A 20,349-nucleotide genomic window follows, 5' to 3' on the forward strand; every position below is an offset into this window, starting at 1 on the left:
GTCAAGAATGAAAAAATGCACAAAAATGCTAATTCCAATTTTTCCACCATTCCAACTCATCTTTGAGCTGGAAAGCTCTTAATAATACTTTTTGTAGCTCTACTTGATAGACCTAGAAATCATAGCTAGGAGAAGCAGCCTGGTTCAATTGGTGGGTCTGACAAGGACAAGAGAAAGGATAAAAGAACTTGAACTAAGGTTCCACTAGAAGGCATTAATTCTATGCCCAAACAGGAGATATGACCTCAAACAGTCTGGATAGGGTAGACAATCCTTGTCGGTTACAACCCAAGAAGCTAGGATAATGAAAATGATGGCTCAAATCTAGAACGCCTGAAAAACAAACTCCTCAGCCTGTACCCAAGCACAACACCAAAAGAGTCATGCTTAGAGACTCCAGTGACTTATCAAAGATAAAGGGGGGAAAGAAAGGGCCCTCATATGAATCACTGGCATTTTCAAAGCTTTTCAGGCCTTCATTATCATATAGAAAACCTTTTTTTCTCATTTTCCCAAATCAGAAAATAGATGGATAAATTCTATTAAGAAAGGCATGTACAGGGATGTTCAAACTTGAGATGAAAGCATGCTTGTTAGATTTGTACTTTTATTTCTCGATTTATTGAAAAAGCTTGATGCAGTTTATTTAAACTAATGAACTTGAATTTTGATTTTAAGATGGAGGATAATAGATTGATATAGCAAAAACTGGCATGAGCCAAAACGAGGTGACAAGCCAAGTATGGAATCAATGGAGGACTTAACAATTGCAAATACAAATAAGAGATTGTTAAAAGAGAATAATTATATAGAACCTTCAAGCCTTTCTTTCCATGCAGTGCTCTTCAATTGAGAAATAGTATCAGCCTGTATAAGAGAACCTAATCTGCTTTCAATCTCTTCAAGACTCATATCTGCTGGCTGCAAACAAAAAGAGAAACCAAATACGGACGCCAATTGCATGTCATTGAGAACCACAAGAGCACAAAACGATCAACATACAGAAACCACAGACACATGGACATTTTACCTCCACATCTTCAGGTTCAACAGATTTTGAAACTTTTATCTGTCCACCTCCATCACTTTTCTTGTTGCCACCAGATTTCACTGGTCCTCCTTTTTTGTTAGCAGGCTGAGCAACAGCCCAAAATCTCAGTACAAGAAGTTCAAGATGGAAATGTATGTCCAGCATGATATTATATAAAGAATTAGTTAAGAGTAATAAAAGAAAAAAGCTCACAGCTGCTTGAACAGGTTTCTTCCCACTAAGCATGCTCGCTGCTGATTTTTTAACAAATGAGCTGTCTGAAGACTACATACAGCATAACCATATATGAAACCTTAAGTTATGATCATAAGTATAACCGAAAACAAAAATATCATGTAAAGACAATAAGGTAAAACAAAGCATTAGACAAAAATAATATATAGCATTTAATGACACACAAAGAAGTGAGAATTAAACACAGTATAAACATCAAATGATTCAACATTTTAAGCCTGGACAAGATAAAGCATCAGACAATAATTTCTAAAAGCAGTAGAAGATTTCCACTTTATTTATCATTTTTCTATTTCTTTTTCACTGCTTAGGAAGTGGAGGAGATGCTTCCAAACAAATACCAATTTCTCACACATTAGAATGAGAACACTGATGGTAATTTTTCAAGACAACCTAATATGAACTTGATTTATACGTTTATGGTACAGGAAAATAGTAGAACACAGACAAATACACCTAACTTTGCCAAGTAGCAAGGGTGATGATGGGAAGAACCAAAAGATAGGAGGCTCTCAAAGTTTAAGCATCAAACCAATTAAACTATGACAGTTTCAATGAGATAAATTTCAAATAAAACATTAATTTTACAACATTTTGTGGATGGGGCTAGCCAGTTAACTAGTGACCCACCATAGGTGTTTTGCCAATGGAGCCAAAACAGGATTAGGAAAAGCAACAACCCTATGAACCAACACATCTCTAAGTAAACTAGAAAAACATTTACAAAACAAAAAACACAAGCAAGAACTCCGACGGCAAGGATAAACGCACCTCATGACCCGAAATGTTTCCCATCGAGGTTTGAACCGAACCTGCCATGTTGTAACAAAATATGTAAAAAGAAGCAAATTATAAGAAAAGAACAAATATCAAAAAAAAAAAAAAAAAAAAATCAATTGTACTAGAACTATAAGGAAAATTTTTCAAACCTGAGCTTGTACCAGTAGTTACACCACCCCCAGAATTTCCAATCATTTCAGCAAGCTTCTTTCTTCTAACGTCATCAAGTTTCTCCAGTGACCTCTCTAATGGCCTCATACCAACCAACTAAAGAAAAGGTACAAGAAATATTATGACCGAAGTTACACTAGAAAAAGCAGCTTTGTAGGCAAATGGCAATATAATACATCTAGAAAGAATACCTTTGCTATTGCGGCCAAAGCTGAAAATGCTGCATCCCTCACTTCAGGAGTTCCATCATTTAAACACTACATAAACCAAAACTATCTATTTACACATGATTTATTTTTAACAAAAAAAATGTATAAAAACAGTAGCTAGAAGTTACAATCAATGTAAATCAAAGACAAACTTCATACATTAACTATGTGTACTGCACATAGCTACTTACTAAGTTGGTACAAATAAGAAAATATAAAAGCATAAGGAGGTGACTAATTGTGTTCAAAAACCAATGACCCATTGAATTTATTGTACACTATAGGCATTGGGACACTTCACATTCAGAAGGATGGGTTTCAAATTTCCTAAAGATGCTAATGACGCTGATCACAAAGGCACTCAAGCAGCACTTGAGTTCTAGGATTACCTCAGGGTTTCTAGGATCATTTGGAAAAAGAGTCGATAAGAATAGTTGTGTTCCACTGAACAGTTCCTAAATCTTCTTATTGTGACCCAAGTTCAACTCTTGATATTCAATTTTTTTTAGGTATCAACCTTGGGTGCTGTTTGACAAAGCCAAAACCCAAACAGCTGTGTTAAGGCCAAGATGAGCTAACACAGAATTTCCTCCAAAAAATGAAGCAGATGGGAGCAATTTCTGTTAACAACCAGAATCACATAGGAAATGGGTCCAGCCTGGTCCATTTCACAAATTTCTGAAACAGACCCATATCTAGCAGGATTGGATCAGGACTAACACCCAATAAGACTTAAGTGCAGGCAGCACCAAACACATGAAGTCTCAGACACTGATCAATTAAATTTCTTAGGCCTAGCAAGAAACGGTAAAGAACAAAAATAGAAAAAATAAAAAATAAAAAGCTTGTGTCATAGATCCACTGACCTCCATACAGATTGGGACATAGTCCTTATGCAGCTTGAGAACAACAGCCTTGTTGCTTGTCTCAATACAAAACGTTACCCAGTTTAGAGTTAATGAGCGCACAAGTGGAACTTTGTTTTTCACTGCAGTCTTAACATCTGCAATAAACAGCATTTGAGCATTTCAATAAAATATATATACTAACAAACTAGTAAGACCACGGCAGAAAAATTAAATGGTGGATAACTCATTTTATGAAATGACACCTACACAAGAAGAGAAAATGAACATAGCAATCATAAACCTTGTGCAACAGCTATGCAGATGTCACATAACATGACTACTTTGAAGTTAAAAACATCAAGTGGTAGGCATCAAAGCTCAACTTTTATCTTCAGCAGAACTATTCCAAATCTGCTAGTGCATTATTCAATTCCCCACCAATTATAATGGTTACATCATAGCTCTTCTAGTGATTAGCAGGTATCACAAATCTGTAATCAGAATAATGCAACACTAACTTTTTTTTCTCACCCTCTCACACAGGTGTTGATACAGAAATACAAAATTTTCCATCATTAAACCATGGAATCCTTACCAAAACCACCTGTTTAGGTTAGCTATATAATAGCAATAGCTAGATTTTATGCACTTCCTGAAATTAGCTGATATCATAATCTTTAATCAGTGTAATGCAGCACTAAAAAAAAAAAAAAATCTCACCCTTTTGCACTGGTCTCAAAATGGGAATACAGAACAAGCCATCAATTAAGCACAGGATCCTTATCAAAACTACCTGCTTAGGCCACAAAAATTCCCTTCTATTTATAAATTTTTCACCAACAAACATCTTTTAAATTGATCAGGTTACAACTCCAGGTTGATAAATATGGTATGGACTGCCTGTTGAGATTCTAGACCTACAGTAGATTACTAATATTGACTAAGATTTTTTTCCTATTTAAAATTGTGAGCTAGACAAACTCTTAAATCAACTTAATTAGTTATAAATATAAAATAAATTGAAATTTACAACTATAAAGATAAACATGAGGTCAGAGCCCAACAGACATCCACAAAATCAAAGGATGAAAATAAACCATAACATATTTATACACGTATGCAGTGATCTATAAATTGCTAACTCATACATACAATTCTTATAAAATGTGGGTAATACCAAATTTAGGAAGCAGTTACTTATACAATAATGTTGGGGGCATCAAACATCAACAGAAACATATCAGAGGCAATTAAAATAACGTAAAAACTTCATCAAATAACTTGTTCTTTGAATGAAAACAAAACCCACCTTCAACGATGTCAGCTAGATTTAAGCACCCAGCCTTGTGCATTGCTTGTAGAGTTTGAGTAAGAGATTCTGCCAGAGTAGGTTTTTTCTCTTTCAATTTTTCCTATCCAAGCAAAAAAGAATATATAAGAAATCAACACAACTTAAATAGCTCACCTTTGAAGAATAGAAACTGAAAGTATAATGTCAAATTCACATGAATGTAACAATACATTGATGTTAGATACAGAAATTTGGAGAGCAACAACAATAAGATATCTGTATACTGAAAAAAATAACAACAATAACTTCAGGAACAAACATTCCATCTCATTTTAGAAACATAAGACATTAATCAAGACAAAATTATCTATAGGAAACATTTTATCAATCAAAAGAATAATTTAACAGCAAAGACAACAAAGAATAGACCATATGTACAAAGAGGTTCTTTTTATATTAGTCATCAAACATCTTATGAAGAGTAATTACCACTAAATGTTAATAAAGAGTATGAATGTCCACATAACAATGAAGGCACAGCAAATTAAGTTGAATGTCCAATCTGAGGCTGAAAGGATGACTGTAGCTAATCTCCAGCTCCACTTCCAACCTATTTTCCATATGGATAAAATTAAACATAGATAAACAATAGAGCTCTGAAATGGCTTCCAGAAAACTTGTGCCCACGGATGGCACCAAATGCAGACTAGCCATGTGTAGTTTTCTTTGAGTAATGCAAAGTTTTTTTCACAGGATGGCCAATGCCCACCACCAAAAGGGTAATTGCATCAGCAGACTGAAAGTAGGAGGGCTTTGGCTGGTGGAGGAAGAACCGATTGTGTCAGGATGACTAGTTTCTTCCAAGAATTGTATGCAAATCGAGGGGCTAGTTTTCGAGTTGATACCTGTCTGGAGGCTCCATTTAGGAAGGAGGAGGTGCTGTTTTTTTTATTTTGGATAGGCTTGTTTGTAAGAACTCTTAATGCAAGCTTCCTAGCTTTGACATCAAAGAAAAGAGAGGCAGAGGATATAAAAGTGTGAGGCCTCTACAAATTTAGATTGAAGGAAGTTACAAGGCAGGTGATCTCAAAGACCCAAAATGCTTTTGTAGAGGATAGACCTATTCCTGATGCACGCACATCTGATGAGGCTATAGACTCTACAAAAAAGAGCTTGTAAATGTGGGTGGGCTGCAAAATAGATAATGAAAGGCCCATGCCCATGTCAATTGGGATTTTATGTTGTCCGTGTTGCAAAAATGGGAGAGTTGAATGAACTACACTTCCAGACAAGTTCTCCATTTTGCTATAAGAGTATTCCTAGTGCTTTTTCCAAAGTCCTAGGAGGTTGAGATAAGGAGATCTCCTTACTCATATTCGTTGTTGGTGGCTATGGAAGACCTTAGTTGCCTCATTTCAAGGAGCAAGGGTGTTTAATCAGTTGGTTTGAATATGGGGATAGAGGCCTAGAGGCCTAGAAATTTCCCATCCATCTCTGTGGATGATAGACTCATTTTTGTGAAGCAACAATGGAGTAGCCGGTAAATTTAAGGCGAGTGTTCCTTTGGTTTGAAATGATCTCTGGCTGAAAGTTAATCTTCAGGAAAGTGAGATCATTCCAGTGGGAGAAGCAATTAACATTGAAAGATGGACTTCTATCATGGGTTGCAAGGCAGGTAGGCTACCTGCTACCTACCAAGGCTTACCATTGGGGCCTTTTATGACATGCTCCTTTGTTGGATGTGGTTGAAGAGCATTCCAAAAGGAGGTTGGATCATGGAAGAATCAGAATCTGTCTAAAGGGGGTGGTTGACCCTTATCAAGAGCACCCTCTCCACTTTCCCCATCTATATGTTCTCATTGTTATTCCTAAGGCAGTGAATATCATTTAGAAAATTTTCAACATGATCTTTTGTAAGGGGATAAGATGTCATGGAAAAAAATTGCATCTTAAGAAATGACACATAATCTTTAAAGAAAAGAAGAATGGGGGTTTAGGCAATACATGGCTAAAAACCATAAACAAAGCTCAACTTAGGAAGTAGTTATAGAAGTTTGCAATGAAGACAATTGCCTTTGGAAACAAGCTATCATTGGCAAGCTTGGAGAGACTCCAAAAAAGTGGAAGAGGCTTTTGGTATGGGACTCTAGATATTTGCCTAGAAAGCAACTGTGGGAGGATTTTGACATTGAATCAGCTCAAAAGAATAGGATAAACATCGCCAAACAGATGTTATATGCGTTAAGGTGAAGAAGAATTAGTTGACAACCAGTGGCAGCTATTTTTTTTCCTTGTTCAGAATAATTTGAGTGGATGGTATTCTTCAGTAAGAGTGACTTTTTAGAGCTTACATGGGCCCTTTGTTGGGAAGAAGCAAAAGAAAGCTTTAAGGGCTGCTCCTTTATGCTTATTTTAGAAGATATAGAAGGATAGAAAATCAAAAATCATTTGAAATTGTTTAACAAACAGATTAATCCATCGAAACCTCTTTGGATTATCCAAAAAAAAGTCATCAAAACCTCTTTTATGTAATTATGTGCAATTTTTTTGGAGTGGGCTGGAAAGGACTTTTTTTTTTTTTTTTGATAGGTAAAAGAGTATTGTATTAAAAAAGGTATACAGGACATATACATACACAAAAACCAATAGGGGCAAGTACAGGCAAAAAACAATTGCACCCTACGAGGAGCCTAGCCAATCCACAAAATCTATCAAAGAAGTAACACAATTCCCCATGTACACTCCAATCCAATCTCAAAAGAGATATAAAAAAGAATTTTTAATTGTTTGATCTAAGTTTTCCCTATCCTCAAAGGCTCTCCGATTCCTTTCCCTCCAAATGGACCAAAAAATGCATAGTGGAGCAACTTTCCAAGCTTTTTTCCTTTTGTTTCCAACCGAGAAGTCATTCCAACTTAAGAGCACCCCTCTCATAGAAGAAAGCATCACCCATTGTACATAAAATAGAGCAAAATCCAGCTGCCACAATATGCTTGCTTTCATACAATGCAACAAAATATGAGCTCTCATTTCCTCTTCAGCCTTGTACATGAAGCATCTGTTTGGCATCCTTATTGATTGGTTAAGCCTAAGTAAGAGGAAGGAGTAGCTTTTCACTTTGCTTTTATTTTTTCTCTGCTTTTTTTTTTTTTTGATAAGTAAGAAAAGTGTTATATTAGAAAGAGGCGCTAAAATAGCAGCCGAAGATGTACAAGAAAGAAAAGGAAACACTCACCCCCTATAAACCAAAAGATTGTACAAAAGGATGTACAAAAAACAACCCCTCCCTCAATGGGGCCCCCCATCCAATTAATGAAATCAAATAACGTCGAAGGACCATCTTTTATAAACATTTTAGTCTCCGACCAAAGTAAGTAAACAAAAGAAGCTTTCAATCTTTGGATGGACAGCACCTCACCTTCAAAGACGAGATTCTATTCCTTGCTTTCCAAACTTACCAAAAAATGCATAAAGGACCCGCTCTCCAAACTCTCTTGCATTTTTTACCCACAAAAGACCCATTTCATTGCAAGAGGGTTTCCCTAACCGAAGAAAGAAATACCCAAGACACTCCAAAAAGAGTGAAAAACATCTCCCACAAAGCCCTTGTTTTTTCACAATGGAGGAGTAGATGATCTATGGATTTCTCATCCACTTAACAAATATAACATCTCTTTGCTAGAACTCATCCCCTCTTCCAAATTTGGTCCAAAGTTAAAGTTTTACCCCACATTGCCTCCCAAGCAAAGAAGCTTACTTTTGGTTGCACACAAAAGTTCCAAATGATCTTCACTGGGGAAAAAAAAAAATGAGCCTAGCTCTAAACTTTTGTAAATAGACTTAAACGAAAACTTTCCATTCTTCGATTCCATCCACCACACCCTATCCTCCTCATCCAAATTCACTCTCTTCCCACACAGGCATAATAAAAAGCTCTCCACGTCATCCATCTCCCAATCATTAAAAGGCCTGGAGAAGGGAGGACTCCAGTTCCCCCCACAGCTTCTGAAACAGTCCAAACATCCTTCACCCAAGCCTCTTCGGAAGCAATTAAGGCAAATAAAGAGGGGAAAGAAACACACAAAGGTGTAGTCCCACACCACTTATCCTTCCAAAAACTCACCCTCTAACCATCACCCAATACAAAGGAAAGTCTACTGCTAATGAGGTGTCATAGCTTCCTAATTGCTTTCCTCAACCCTACACCATACCCCCCTTTACATCACAAGAACACCATCCACCTCATTCCACCCCATACTTCCCCTTTATTACTTGATTCCAAAAGGGCTCTCTCTCATTTGCAAAGCACCACCTCCATTTGCACAAGAGAGCCTTGTTGAGTGTAAAAAGGCTCTTAACCCCCAAACCCCCTTTTCCTTTGTCAAGACAAACTGTTGCCCACCTTACTAAATGAGGTTTTCACTCTAAAGCCCCACCTCCCACAAAAAAATCCCTATGAATCTGCTCCAACCTCAATCTGACCACCCTTGGCCAATGGAGAATAGCCATAAAATAAATAGGTCGGCTGAACAAGGTGCTTCGTATCAAGGTAATTCTCCCACCCTTAGAGATATATTGACAATTCCACATTTTTGGAGTCCTTTGTATACATTGTATGTACTTTGGTAGGCCATTTTCTAGGTCTTAATATATATTCTACTCTCTCATTGAAAAACCGGAAGGTTATCAAATGTGGGTGGAATGAGTTTTGGCAAAGGACCAGAATCTCAATTGGGAATAGGCTAAAATCAAAATTCAAGTTAGATACGTAGTGTGAACATTCTTTACTAAAAGATCATTTCCCTTGTTGAAAATAGTCTTCAATAAAAATGCAAGAATGGAGGAGACAGGATGGTGGAACCCTTGTTTTATTGGGGTTGGTCAAGATTAGGAGTTAAGCGAAATACGAACTTCATGAGCACATTCAAGCAATGGCTGTTTGAGGTGGAGGGGAGGATACTTTGGCATGGAGGGGAAGAAGACTGGGAAGCTTTCTGTCAAGTCCTATAATTATTGCTTAAGTTACAATTTTTTGAGAGGTTTCCAGCCAAGCATATCTGGAATGTTCTAGTGCCCCTTTAGGGGCTTGCTTTTTTCCATGGGAAGCTGTTTGAGAAAAGATTATGACAGTAAATCAACTTAGAATAGGGGGCTGGACTATGGTTAATAGGTCTAGTTTGCGTAGAACCTAATGTAGGACAATAGACTTGTGCTGTGGGGTTAATCCAGCCTCACCTGCTACCCTGGTTTCAGCCTGCATGAGGACCTAGGAGGAGTTAGCTTGCCATATGCTAATCCATTGCATCAAGGCTCGTAAGCTGTAGGACCTACTTATAACAGTATTTGGCTTACAGTGGATGTTTCTGAAATCTATCAGATTGGTCCTTTGAGGATGGAATGTGACAAGAATGCAAAAAAAGTGAAGGAAAAATGTGGAACTTAGGTTCCTTTGGCATGTTTTGATGTATATGGAAGGTGCATAACAACATAATCTTCACAGAAGAGGAGCATCCCGATCGAGGGCTAAAAGGGCTAAAAGACAGTTTCCTGAAGGCATTTTATGAATGCCCAGATCCCTTTAGGGACTGACCTTCTCTTTAGGAATTCCATTGAGGTTTTGGGTCAACTTTGGGCTGTATAGATCTTTTTAGTTCTGGCTTTTGTTTTTTTTTTTCGCTCACTCTTGCTCCCTTAGTTTACTTTTGGCGTACTGGAGTTGTGCCCTTTTTTTGCTAATTGGTCTTTATCTAATTTTCTGTTTTACTGTCAAAACATAAAATTTAAACACACACACACATACTTTGAAATACATAAGAATCCTGATAAAAAATGCATAGGAATCAAAATTTGATAAACATGGTTACAGTGATCCAAAATCATAACTAAGACAAGTTTTAAGAGCATAAAGATAATTATTCATGGAACAAAGTTAATTTCCTTAGCATTACAATTACTATCTACCTGCTAATTGCAAAGTTTAACTTCCAGAGCATACCACCACTAACAACTCAATTATATACAAAATCAAGAGGTAGAGAATGGAGTATGAAAATATGTTCCCTATACTATATTGGTATTTTAAATAAAGAGGAAAGACACATCGAATAACTCCTTTCTGTACACATATAATTACTTTTCTCACATCATATCAAACAACGAATGGCATATGAGAAACTTAGAGGTAATCAAGATGACAGCCATGATATAGAACATTTAATAGCTATTTAACCAAATAATTAAAGAAAGCTTAATAAATGAATGAAGAAAGGATCAGCATATGTTTCCATAAAGAAAAATGTACTTACAAGTAAAACTGGCAATAAGAACCGTGAACTCCCAGAAAAATGGGTTCTTAGACCCCTGGCAAGGTTACCAATGGCTTGGATGGCTTCGACTGCAACAGCTATGTTCACATCGGTAACAAGCTGCAAGTAAAATCACTCAACAAATTAGCAATCAATTACATAAGCCATGCAACCAGGATTCTGATCCATAATTAAGAAACTCAAGATAATGACAGGCATGTAACCCTGGAAAAATGGACAAAAGGATAAAAGAAGAACATAGTAGGAATGGCCAAGATTGATTGGCATGTTAGCAATACATTGCTAATACTGAACTTGGTGAAACATGAAAAATTAACTGCTAACAGATTAAATACCTTCTTCAATGTCCTACAAATTTCTGTGAAATCACCAGGTGCTATCCTTTTAGTTGAAGCTAGCTTGGTCAGCTCTGCAACAGCCTCCTTTCTTTCTGACCATTTGGTAGCTTTCTAAAGGACAAACAAAATGTTAAAGAACTAACCTCTAATAACATGATTGAGAGATCAAAATAACAACAGTATTAAAACACAACAAAAGAACTAGCAAATGTCACTGAATAAGAGATGAGAGAGAGAGAAAGCACTGACCACTCCATCCCAAAATCCTGACTTTTCTAAAGGGGTCAATATATCAACAGGATCGACAAGTTCATATTCATCTATTTCCTGAGGAGCTGACAGATGCAATATGTATCAGGTGCAAGTATGAGCACATTAGTAAACTAACATATGAAATTAATATGCTCAAATAATGGACAATGCTGGTTGTCCCCAAATTAATACAGTCATATTTTATTACAAATAAGAATAAAAAATAAATAAGTCAATAAGATGCACTCCTAGGTTTCCATAGAGTTGATGGCATACCATCAGCTGAAGATTCTTCAGAAGGGCCAGGACCTGCAGCTTCAGATGCAATCTCAGGTTCTGGCTCCTTATCTTGCTCAGCCCTGATAAATACAACAACAAATCATTAATAACCTCTGCATCCAGACTCTACATAGCTTAGGAGAATTATAATAGATGCTCCTCAGATGCATGGGTTGAAACCACATAATAACTATAGCATGCAACTAATATCAGGGAAGGCTTGTAGCAAGACCCACTCTTGCCACCAACTGGCATTCCCGGGATTGGAACCAATTATAGAGGATCAACAAAAAATGAGAGCTGATCATGAAATAATATCAACCTTGAGGGATCAGGCATCCATAATATGGAACTTCAATAAAGATGTTAGGGTTAGTTCTTTTATATGCTCTTATATGAAATGGATATTTTGTAAACAAGTAGAGCACCCCTGTTGGTCACAAGAAAGACTATTCGTTTTACATCAGTCATCAGCCTACTAATAGCCAATTCCCAATAATGGTGTTCTTAAAGGGAAAAAATGTACATCTAGAATAAAAGGACATTCACCTTATTTTGCGGGATGGCCTTGCTGTAACAGTTACATTGACAAGCTCAGCTTCCAGCTCTTTTTTCTTATGTCACAAGGAAAAAAAAAATAATTTATTTCAGGAAATAGAAATATAAACTTCGTTAAAGAAAACAGGCTATTTTAAACATTTATTATACCATTGTATCCCGCATTTTCTCAAACAAAATTGATTTCACTGGGTCTTTCCCTATCCAACGACAGAGCTCAAGTGTCAGTCCTTTAGAGGATGCACGAACATTTTGGTCTTGATGATCGAAGAGTTCAGGAAGCATTTTCAAAATTCTTTTTGGTGGAACAACCTTCGCCCCAAATTCACTGATTACAAACACAACAATGAAGTCTGAAAATCAGCTAAGCATAAAATAAAGCAGAGTTTCCAGCAAAGAAATCAATGCACAAACCTTAGGGCTTGGAACATAACATCAATGGCAGGTACAACTGCTTTGGCAACTTTGTTTTTAATTGCTTTCTCCATGGCATCCTACAGTCACAGCAAACGTTGTCTGTAGCTAAGCATCCAGAAAATGTCACTAACAAAGGAAACCAAACCAATCAAACAATTGCAGCAACTGGGACACCCAAAGCACACAAAACCTGGTCATCTATAGGCGACTCCCTACAGCATGACCAACATCAGGTCTCTTGAATAAAGCTCCATTTTTGAATGATTGAAGCAAAGACGAAAAACACAGACAATATCAAACAAATAAAGTTACAGACCAGTGAAGGGACTTTTTCACATAATAGTGTCAAGTGTCTTTAAAACAAATGTTTAGGATAAAAAAAATTATTAGAAATTAATACGAATGCTTTGCACAGTTTCCTCACTGAGTACAAATATTTCCATTGAGCAGTAATGGTCCTATTGTACATTGTTTCAATACATTGATCACCACATTCAAAACAACTAAGTCAATGTCACAGATGAAGGAGGAAGTGACATGAGAAAGATTAAAACCCTAATACCACCAAAAACATACGCGTGCAACATGGACAACTTTTTTCTCTTTTCTTTTTGATAGGCAACTAGGAAAAACACGTATTAAAAGCACTTAAAGAAGGCGTAGCAAAGTACACACGAAGTATACAAAAAAATGCCTAGTAGTGCTCAAGGAAAGTAACAATGATATTGTGTGATCCTCCATTTACACTCTAGCCTAGATCCCAAAAGTATACAAAAAAACATATTTGATTGTTTGGTCAAATAGCTCAACATTGTTAAACGCCCTTTTGTTTCTCTCCTTCCAAAGAGTCCACATCAAACATAATGGAGTCGGCCCCCATGATTTTTTTTTTTTTTCCCTCCACAAAAGAGTCATGTCAACTCAATAAGTGCCCTCCAACTGAAGAACCCACTCCACTCCCAAATGAGAAAAAATAATATGCTACACCATTCTTGCTTAGAGCAATGAAGAAACAAGGGGCCTGTCATTTCCTCCACATGAACAATATTCGATGCTTGAACCTACCAAAAGAAAAACTTGCTTTCACCTTCCATGATTTTTTTTATAGATAAATTGCTTTCAACTTCCATAATGCCTATTCTCATTACAAAGATTCAGATGTAGGCATGTAGCCAGGAAATGGATTCATCCAAAACCCATATCTTAGCATTTTGAAACTTGGTGTGAAACCAGCCAAGGATACATTGTGCGCTAATATTTCACCTATAGTATAATAATACTATAATATTTTCATAATACGGATTGAACAAGATGATAAATAAGAAAATATGTCAAAAACAAAAGATACAGCAGGGCATTTACTTCCCACGTCTATTTTTCAAAGCCTTTTCTGCTACACTCTCTCCAAAAGTCCAAAACCAACCACATTCACTAAGCTTCATGCATGACAGATACTTTAAATTCCTAAGTTTGCCTAATCTATCCATTTGCTATCTCAAGGAGTTTCAAATAGTATGTGATACTCCAAATCTAGTAAAAGCTCCTGAATGGAAAGAATAACAAATCGATGTCTTATTTAAGAATCCTTCCGCACTTGCAAAATGTCCATCAATTAGAATGATTCAATTCCTTGCATTAAGCGCCCACTCTTATGATTTATCTAGTATTGTTGTGCAAACGAGGAAAAATAACTACTTCCGAGGGAACAGGAGATTTCCAAACTGATCTTCTGCGATCCATCCTAATCCATAAGTTAATAAAATGACTTCACCAAAATGTGCCCTAGTTCCTCAAAAAATGCAAACCTATCTAGTTCTCAAAAAATATTTAAACAGCCAGCTCTGGATCATCTACCTATCATATCTTTTCAAACATGTAAATTTTTCTCATGTTTGCCCAGTAATCAATAGGTCTCAACCTCCCATACTCCCTATATAAGATTTCAAACAAAAATTTGATAGGCAAAAACTACGAATATTGTATTATATTCTATTTTCTTATTTAAAATATGCATCATAAATCCGTTTCATTTCAAAACTGGACATAGAAGTCAATAGAAAAACAATTAAGAATGAAGTTATGGATTGAAACAACTGCCAAATCAAAACTTTGCAAAGTTAAAGATGAGATTTGAAAAATATAAAACATGCACACACACACACACATATATATGCCAATCAAAAATCAAAGCAACAACATTAAAATAAATAAACAAAAAACTAATGAAATTTTCCAATATCAAAACAGAGAACAAATTATAACATAAGAATGGAGGGAGAAAAGCACTGCCCATGGAATAAGAATGGATGGAGATAGACGTGTAATTAAAGTGATGTGCAATTGGAGAATATCTACAGAAGATTTTCTGGGACAACTATAAGGATAGCCACATTTTATGGTATAAAAATGTAGGAGAGTTAAGAAAAATGTATTCAAAAGATGATTTTAGCTAAATCTTGTTTGAAATGAATACCAGAAATGGTGGAAAAAATTAAACAAGAAATGGATGCACCTTTAGGAAACTAGACACACAACAATACAGGAGAAGATGTGGAAACTTGTATAGAATGGTTCAACAATTCACAATGAAGATAAATGACAAGTGATTTAATTCAAACCATAGGTGTTAAAGACCAGAGATTATGCTAATCATGACCCCTAGTATGTGGCAAGGAGGATATAAATGATGGCCTATGATTTAATGGACGATGTATTGATAAAAAAAAAAAACAAAATGGAGGATGCTACCGCAAATCAAGCTGAGTAGCAAATAATTAATAACGATATGCATCCAATCTCAGTAGACTAAAGCTATGTTCTTAAGTTATATGAGAACAAGGAATGGCCTCACAAAGTAGCAATGAATGGAACAGTAATTGGACCGGCACCAAAAAGGGAGTTTGTAAGGTACCGCATTTTGACCATAAGTGTCAGCATGGTCCAACAGATATAGAGTAGAACTAATACAACTTCTTCACAGCATTAAACAAGCAACACCAGTAAGAGATGGCATCATGAAGACACAAAGTGAAAGATTTATGTCACCCTGAGACCAGTGTCCTGGGGGGTTGCTAAGGCAAAACTCCTCTGGTAAACCATCATGAGCCAGCCTTAGCGCCTAAACAAATAAGCATGGCTATCCAAGTAATATCATTACTTTCAAAACAAATACCAAGGAAACCAACCTAATAAAAGACTGGGCAATCATCATCATCATCCATCAACAGGCATTGTTTAAACACTTGGGGTATAAAGTAAAATGCGGGAAATTTAAAGCAATGCTGACACAACAAATAAGGGCGCTTATCATTTGGATGATTGGATTTGAAAAGATCCTCATCACTGTATTTAATCAATTTCAATTCTCCCCTATAAAATTAGATAATCCATATATGACCCAGGCAACCTATTCACTCATGTAAATGTGTCATTTTAGGACACATCAATTATTTAGCTACCGGTCATGGGTACCACCAGGTGCACTCCGAAAAAAATAACCCAAAGCAATTAAAACTTAACATTTTCATCAGTTTTCCTCTATCTGGGTTTGTCTCTTTTTCTTCTTTTTTTTCTGAGAAGTAGTGGGGTGTGGCAATCACAATTTTTTTTTCATCAGTTAAAAGAAAATGTACCAGAAAAACGTCCACGGCCTCCAACTCCACCCAAAGCATAAACACCGCCTGCGACTTCTCCACCGTCTTGGGACGACCTGTGAGGCATTTTGCGACAACTGCATCGCACACTTCTTTGGCATACCTAAATGCAACAACGGAAATTTCCCAATTTCAAAAATCCAAAAAACAAAACAAACATAAACGCACAAACCAAAACACCACAAAAGGGAAACGATTTAAAAAACACTAAAACCAATGCTCTACCTCCCCGCATCAGCGTCGGCAGCTTTCAGAAAAGCAATTAGGGCATCGAGGGCCTTCTCCTGAACCGGCGCATTCGAATCCGCAACAGCCTTCTTGAAAAACGGACCTGAACCAAACCAAACCAAACCAAACAAAAACAAAAAGACATCAACCGAGATCCGCATCCAACCCACCATCCCGAACCAAATACGCACAGATCACTCAGATCTGAGCCGCGTTAAGAAAACCCTAACGTACCGAATTCACGGAGGCGAGGATCTTTGGGATCCGTGATGGAGTCGCAGACGGCGGCCAAGTCGATGTTGGCATCGTTGCGAACCTTCCAGTTCTTGTGCGTAAGCCGATCTTCCCATGGCAATTTCTTGGCCTCCTTCAACAGCTTCTCGTCCTCCGACATTGCATCCACCGATATCGATCTTCAAAACTGTTCTTCCTATCTGCAGAGATTGTAAATAGAGAACGACGAGAAAGAAATGACGAGGTCTCGTCCAGTGTATTTTCTTGGGGTTTTTTTTTTTTCCTCTGCCGAGTGTGCCGGCGGGAGAGAGGTAGGGGAAGAGCCCAAATAACAAAACGAGGGCGGATAGAGGGAGACGGTGCGTACTATATCTTTTCTCTCTCTTCTGTTTCGAAAGAGAGAGAAAGAGAGTATTTTGGGTTGTACGCTTCGAGCGGGAACTGAAGCCACGCGATTTGAAGAGCGTACTAGCACTTGCCCTTCGGATTTTTTACCCAGCTTTTTTTAACCGGGCCTTCGAAAACGGATATATTTTAAAAATATAAATTTTATACAAAATATAGAAAGTTTTAACTAAAAGTAGGTTAATATATTTGAGACTATTTTTAAAAAAATTTTAAATGCAAAATTTTTAAAAAAAATTAGAATTTTGAGAAGGGTTTCAAGAATATGAAATAACTTTTTATTTTTTATAAAAAAAATTATATTTTATATAAGAATTTTTACTTTTAAAAATAAACAAATAAAAATACATTCAAAGTCATAAGACGAGAATTTTTTTTTAATCGATGAACATTTCATAATCAAGCCCTTGAGACTTTTTATAGAGATCCAAACCTTGTCTCACAACAACTAGTACCAAACAAATTTTAGATATTGTTAATTGGCAAAATGAGGGTATTTTAAAAATATCGATATGAATTTTATAATTATATAAATTTAAATATTTTTACAATAAAATAATAAAAAAAAATGTGTTTTATTCTTATTTTTACAACAAAATTTTTTCTTATGAAATTATAAAAATTATTATTACATGTCTAAATATATTTATTATTTATATTTCTAAAACTAAATGAAACTACGGTACCTCACATTTGTAAGATATGAGAATAGAAATTAAATGTCAATAGTTTGTGTCTTAATCAACCAATAATTAAGAATTTAAAAAAAACGTAATTAGGCATTTTCATTGAGGACCTCATTTCGAAATAGTAACCAAATATTTTCATAAAAAAAATTAATATTCAGGGATTTTTTTATTTTTGTAGCCAAATCATCTAATCTTCTTAAATCACTTATTTAAAAATTAAAAAAAAAAAAAAAAAAAAAAAAAAAAAAAAAAAGCATTGAGTTTTTTTAAATGCAATTATTTCATCATTTTCTGTGTTGGCAAAAGGGTAGCCCACGGTGGGCTTGCCCACACTGAATCATCCTATGAGTTAACAACTTAATCACCAAGCCATTGACGGCTTACCAACTTATTATTAGGTGAAGGGTTCGTCATCAAAGGCCCTCCCCACTTAGCCATCCCATTAGACCGTTCCCCCTACGCTCTCAGAAGCGCGTGGATATTCTACTTTTTACATTTTCAATTTTCGTGATGCGTGTGGCCGGTTCAACTGCGATCTATTTTGGTTGAGCCTTGGAAGTTGTGGGGCCCCGCATGAATGGGGCCCCATATCTTCCAGAGCGGTAGAGAAGACACCGCACTTGTAAAAAATCTGATCTCAAAAACTGTAGAACAAAAAAAAAAAAAAAACTAAATAAATCAGAATAAAAAAGAAATGCAGGTATTGCTTCTCCAGATGCGCTTCCACGGAAGTGATTTCTGGAAACTAGCTCACGTCCGTTGGATTCAACACTCCCACTCTGAAAATCTGCAGGACCGTTATCAACGGCTCATACAGAACTCATAAAGTTCTTACTGTAGAATGAGGATATTATAGTGTACGTCTTAATCCTTGCTTTGCCGGCAAGTCCAATCTTAAACGGCTATTTCATTTTTGTCTCTTCTGGAAAATTACGCTCTATTTACCTGAGCGACCCCACCCTCAAAATCAAAATTATTTTTCTCTCACATCTCGACACCTGTCTGAACAAGGGCATTATAGTCAAAATATTAGCGCATTGGCGGTGTTATACGAGTTTATCTAATTACTAAAAAGCCCTTATCAAGACCATCAGGATAGGTGATAGATTACGTGGCAATCACACACTGCAAGCGCGTAGGAATCCAATATTTAAAATAAGTCGGCTATGGTTATGTATTCGATTTCCCAATCCGCCAATAAATTCGAAAATTTTCAAATTGTATTTGCTTGCGGGGGCGGCGTTCACGTGTGGTCGAGTGCAGGGACTCACTTTACAACACCAGTGTGAACTGTGAAGACAAAGATGGTAACAAATAGTGAAGAGTTTCTACACATCGTGTGGCTTGGGTCCACTTGATGTGGAAATAATGATTGCGGATCAAGATCAGACGGTAATTCGCTATGGCGTATAGTTTGTGGGTTTGAAGATGGGCATATTTGATCATATACTGCGATCATAATTAGAAGTGAAGGAATCTTGGAAAAAAAATTATAAGAATGACGTGGGTGGGGCAATTTTTAATGGGTGGTTTCATGTCGTTTGAAAATCTCTGTCTCATAATATTAATTTTTTAACCACATCTGGTAATGTTGTCACACAGAGTCTAATCATTGTGAAGCAACTTATGAAAATTTTGAAAAAACTGGAGGATTGTAGTCCAGGAATTGGATGGCAAACCAAAGGAGACGAGGAATGAGCCATTTGGGAATCATTTTTGAAGGGATAAAAAAAATTAAATGTTTTAAAATTTATTTTTATAGATGAAGAAAATCGTTTGATTTAATTCTTTTAGTAACACTTGTTAGGTGGTGCTTTATCAAAGATCTCGTTCTTATATATTTTATTTTTAAAACACTTTAAAAATATTTTTTTTATCTATTTTTAAACACTAATGATTATTTTATAATTTTATCTTTCTCAAAAATTAAATAATATGAAAAAACATTTCAAAAATTGCCCTTGACCATTGGGATAGACAAATTTTGTGTTGAAAGAATTTGATATTAATTTGTTTTATTTTTTAATTCAAAAATATTTTTATAAAAAAAGGCCCGATTGATTGAACAAGCTCATCACAATTGTGCTTCTTATCATAATTTTATTGTTTAACTTTTTTAATCACCAAATTTTCTTCTGCTATCAAATCAAACTCCGATATCATATTAAATTATCGATTTTTTTTAAATGTTAAACTTCTAAGATTTTGGTTCAATCTGTATATCATTCTCCGAACACAACTGCCACATGAAAACAAGATAACAATTAATTGTCGGGAGAGCTTCGGTTGAGGAGATCAACCAGCCTTGAATTCAGTCAGTGTAGAAGCCTTGAATTCAATCAGTGCAGAAGCATCTGCTCTTTCTCTGGCATGCTGAAGTTGAAGC

At 36.1% G+C, this 20,349-nt stretch overlaps 1 protein-coding gene across 4 annotated transcripts in view; it reads right to left on the minus strand.

The window, feature by feature from the left end:
- LOC117923571 (protein MOR1) overlaps window positions 1–17,232 on the minus strand; it is a 32,349-nt gene extending 15,117 nt beyond the window's left edge. For 2 of the 4 annotated variants that reach the window (XM_034841919.1, XM_034841918.1), the window contains exons 1-18: window positions 16,870–17,230; window positions 16,633–16,738; window positions 16,387–16,510; window positions 12,752–12,831; window positions 12,488–12,665; window positions 12,329–12,393; window positions 11,777–11,859; window positions 11,498–11,583; window positions 11,246–11,359; window positions 10,890–11,009; window positions 4,603–4,705; window positions 3,312–3,448; window positions 2,428–2,493; window positions 2,215–2,332; window positions 2,057–2,097; window positions 1,244–1,315; window positions 1,031–1,135; window positions 816–921 (exon numbers count right to left, since the gene is read on the minus strand). In XM_034841919.1, the coding sequence (XP_034697810.1) occupies window positions 816–921; window positions 1,031–1,135; window positions 1,244–1,315; window positions 2,057–2,097; window positions 2,215–2,332; window positions 2,428–2,493; window positions 3,312–3,448; window positions 4,603–4,705; window positions 10,890–11,009; window positions 11,246–11,359; window positions 11,498–11,583; window positions 11,777–11,859; window positions 12,329–12,393; window positions 12,488–12,665; window positions 12,752–12,831; window positions 16,387–16,510; window positions 16,633–16,738; window positions 16,870–17,029 (1,864 nt within the window). In that variant the 5' untranslated portion in view covers window positions 17,030–17,230. Of the gene's footprint in view, window positions 1–815; window positions 922–1,030; window positions 1,136–1,243; window positions 1,316–2,056; window positions 2,098–2,214; window positions 2,333–2,427; window positions 2,494–3,311; window positions 3,449–4,602; window positions 4,706–10,889; window positions 11,010–11,245; window positions 11,360–11,497; window positions 11,584–11,776; window positions 11,860–12,328; window positions 12,394–12,487; window positions 12,666–12,751; window positions 12,832–16,386; window positions 16,511–16,632; window positions 16,739–16,869 lie in introns of all 4 variants that reach the window. The other 2 variants (XM_034841920.1, XM_034841921.1) reach the window with 2 other exon arrangements.
- Between the last annotated feature and the right edge of the window lie 3,117 nt (window positions 17,233–20,349).

This window comes from Vitis riparia, chromosome 10 (assembly GCF_004353265.1).
Source record: "Vitis riparia cultivar Riparia Gloire de Montpellier isolate 1030 chromosome 10, EGFV_Vit.rip_1.0, whole genome shotgun sequence".
Lineage (NCBI taxonomy): Eukaryota > Viridiplantae > Streptophyta > Magnoliopsida > Vitales > Vitaceae > Vitis > Vitis riparia.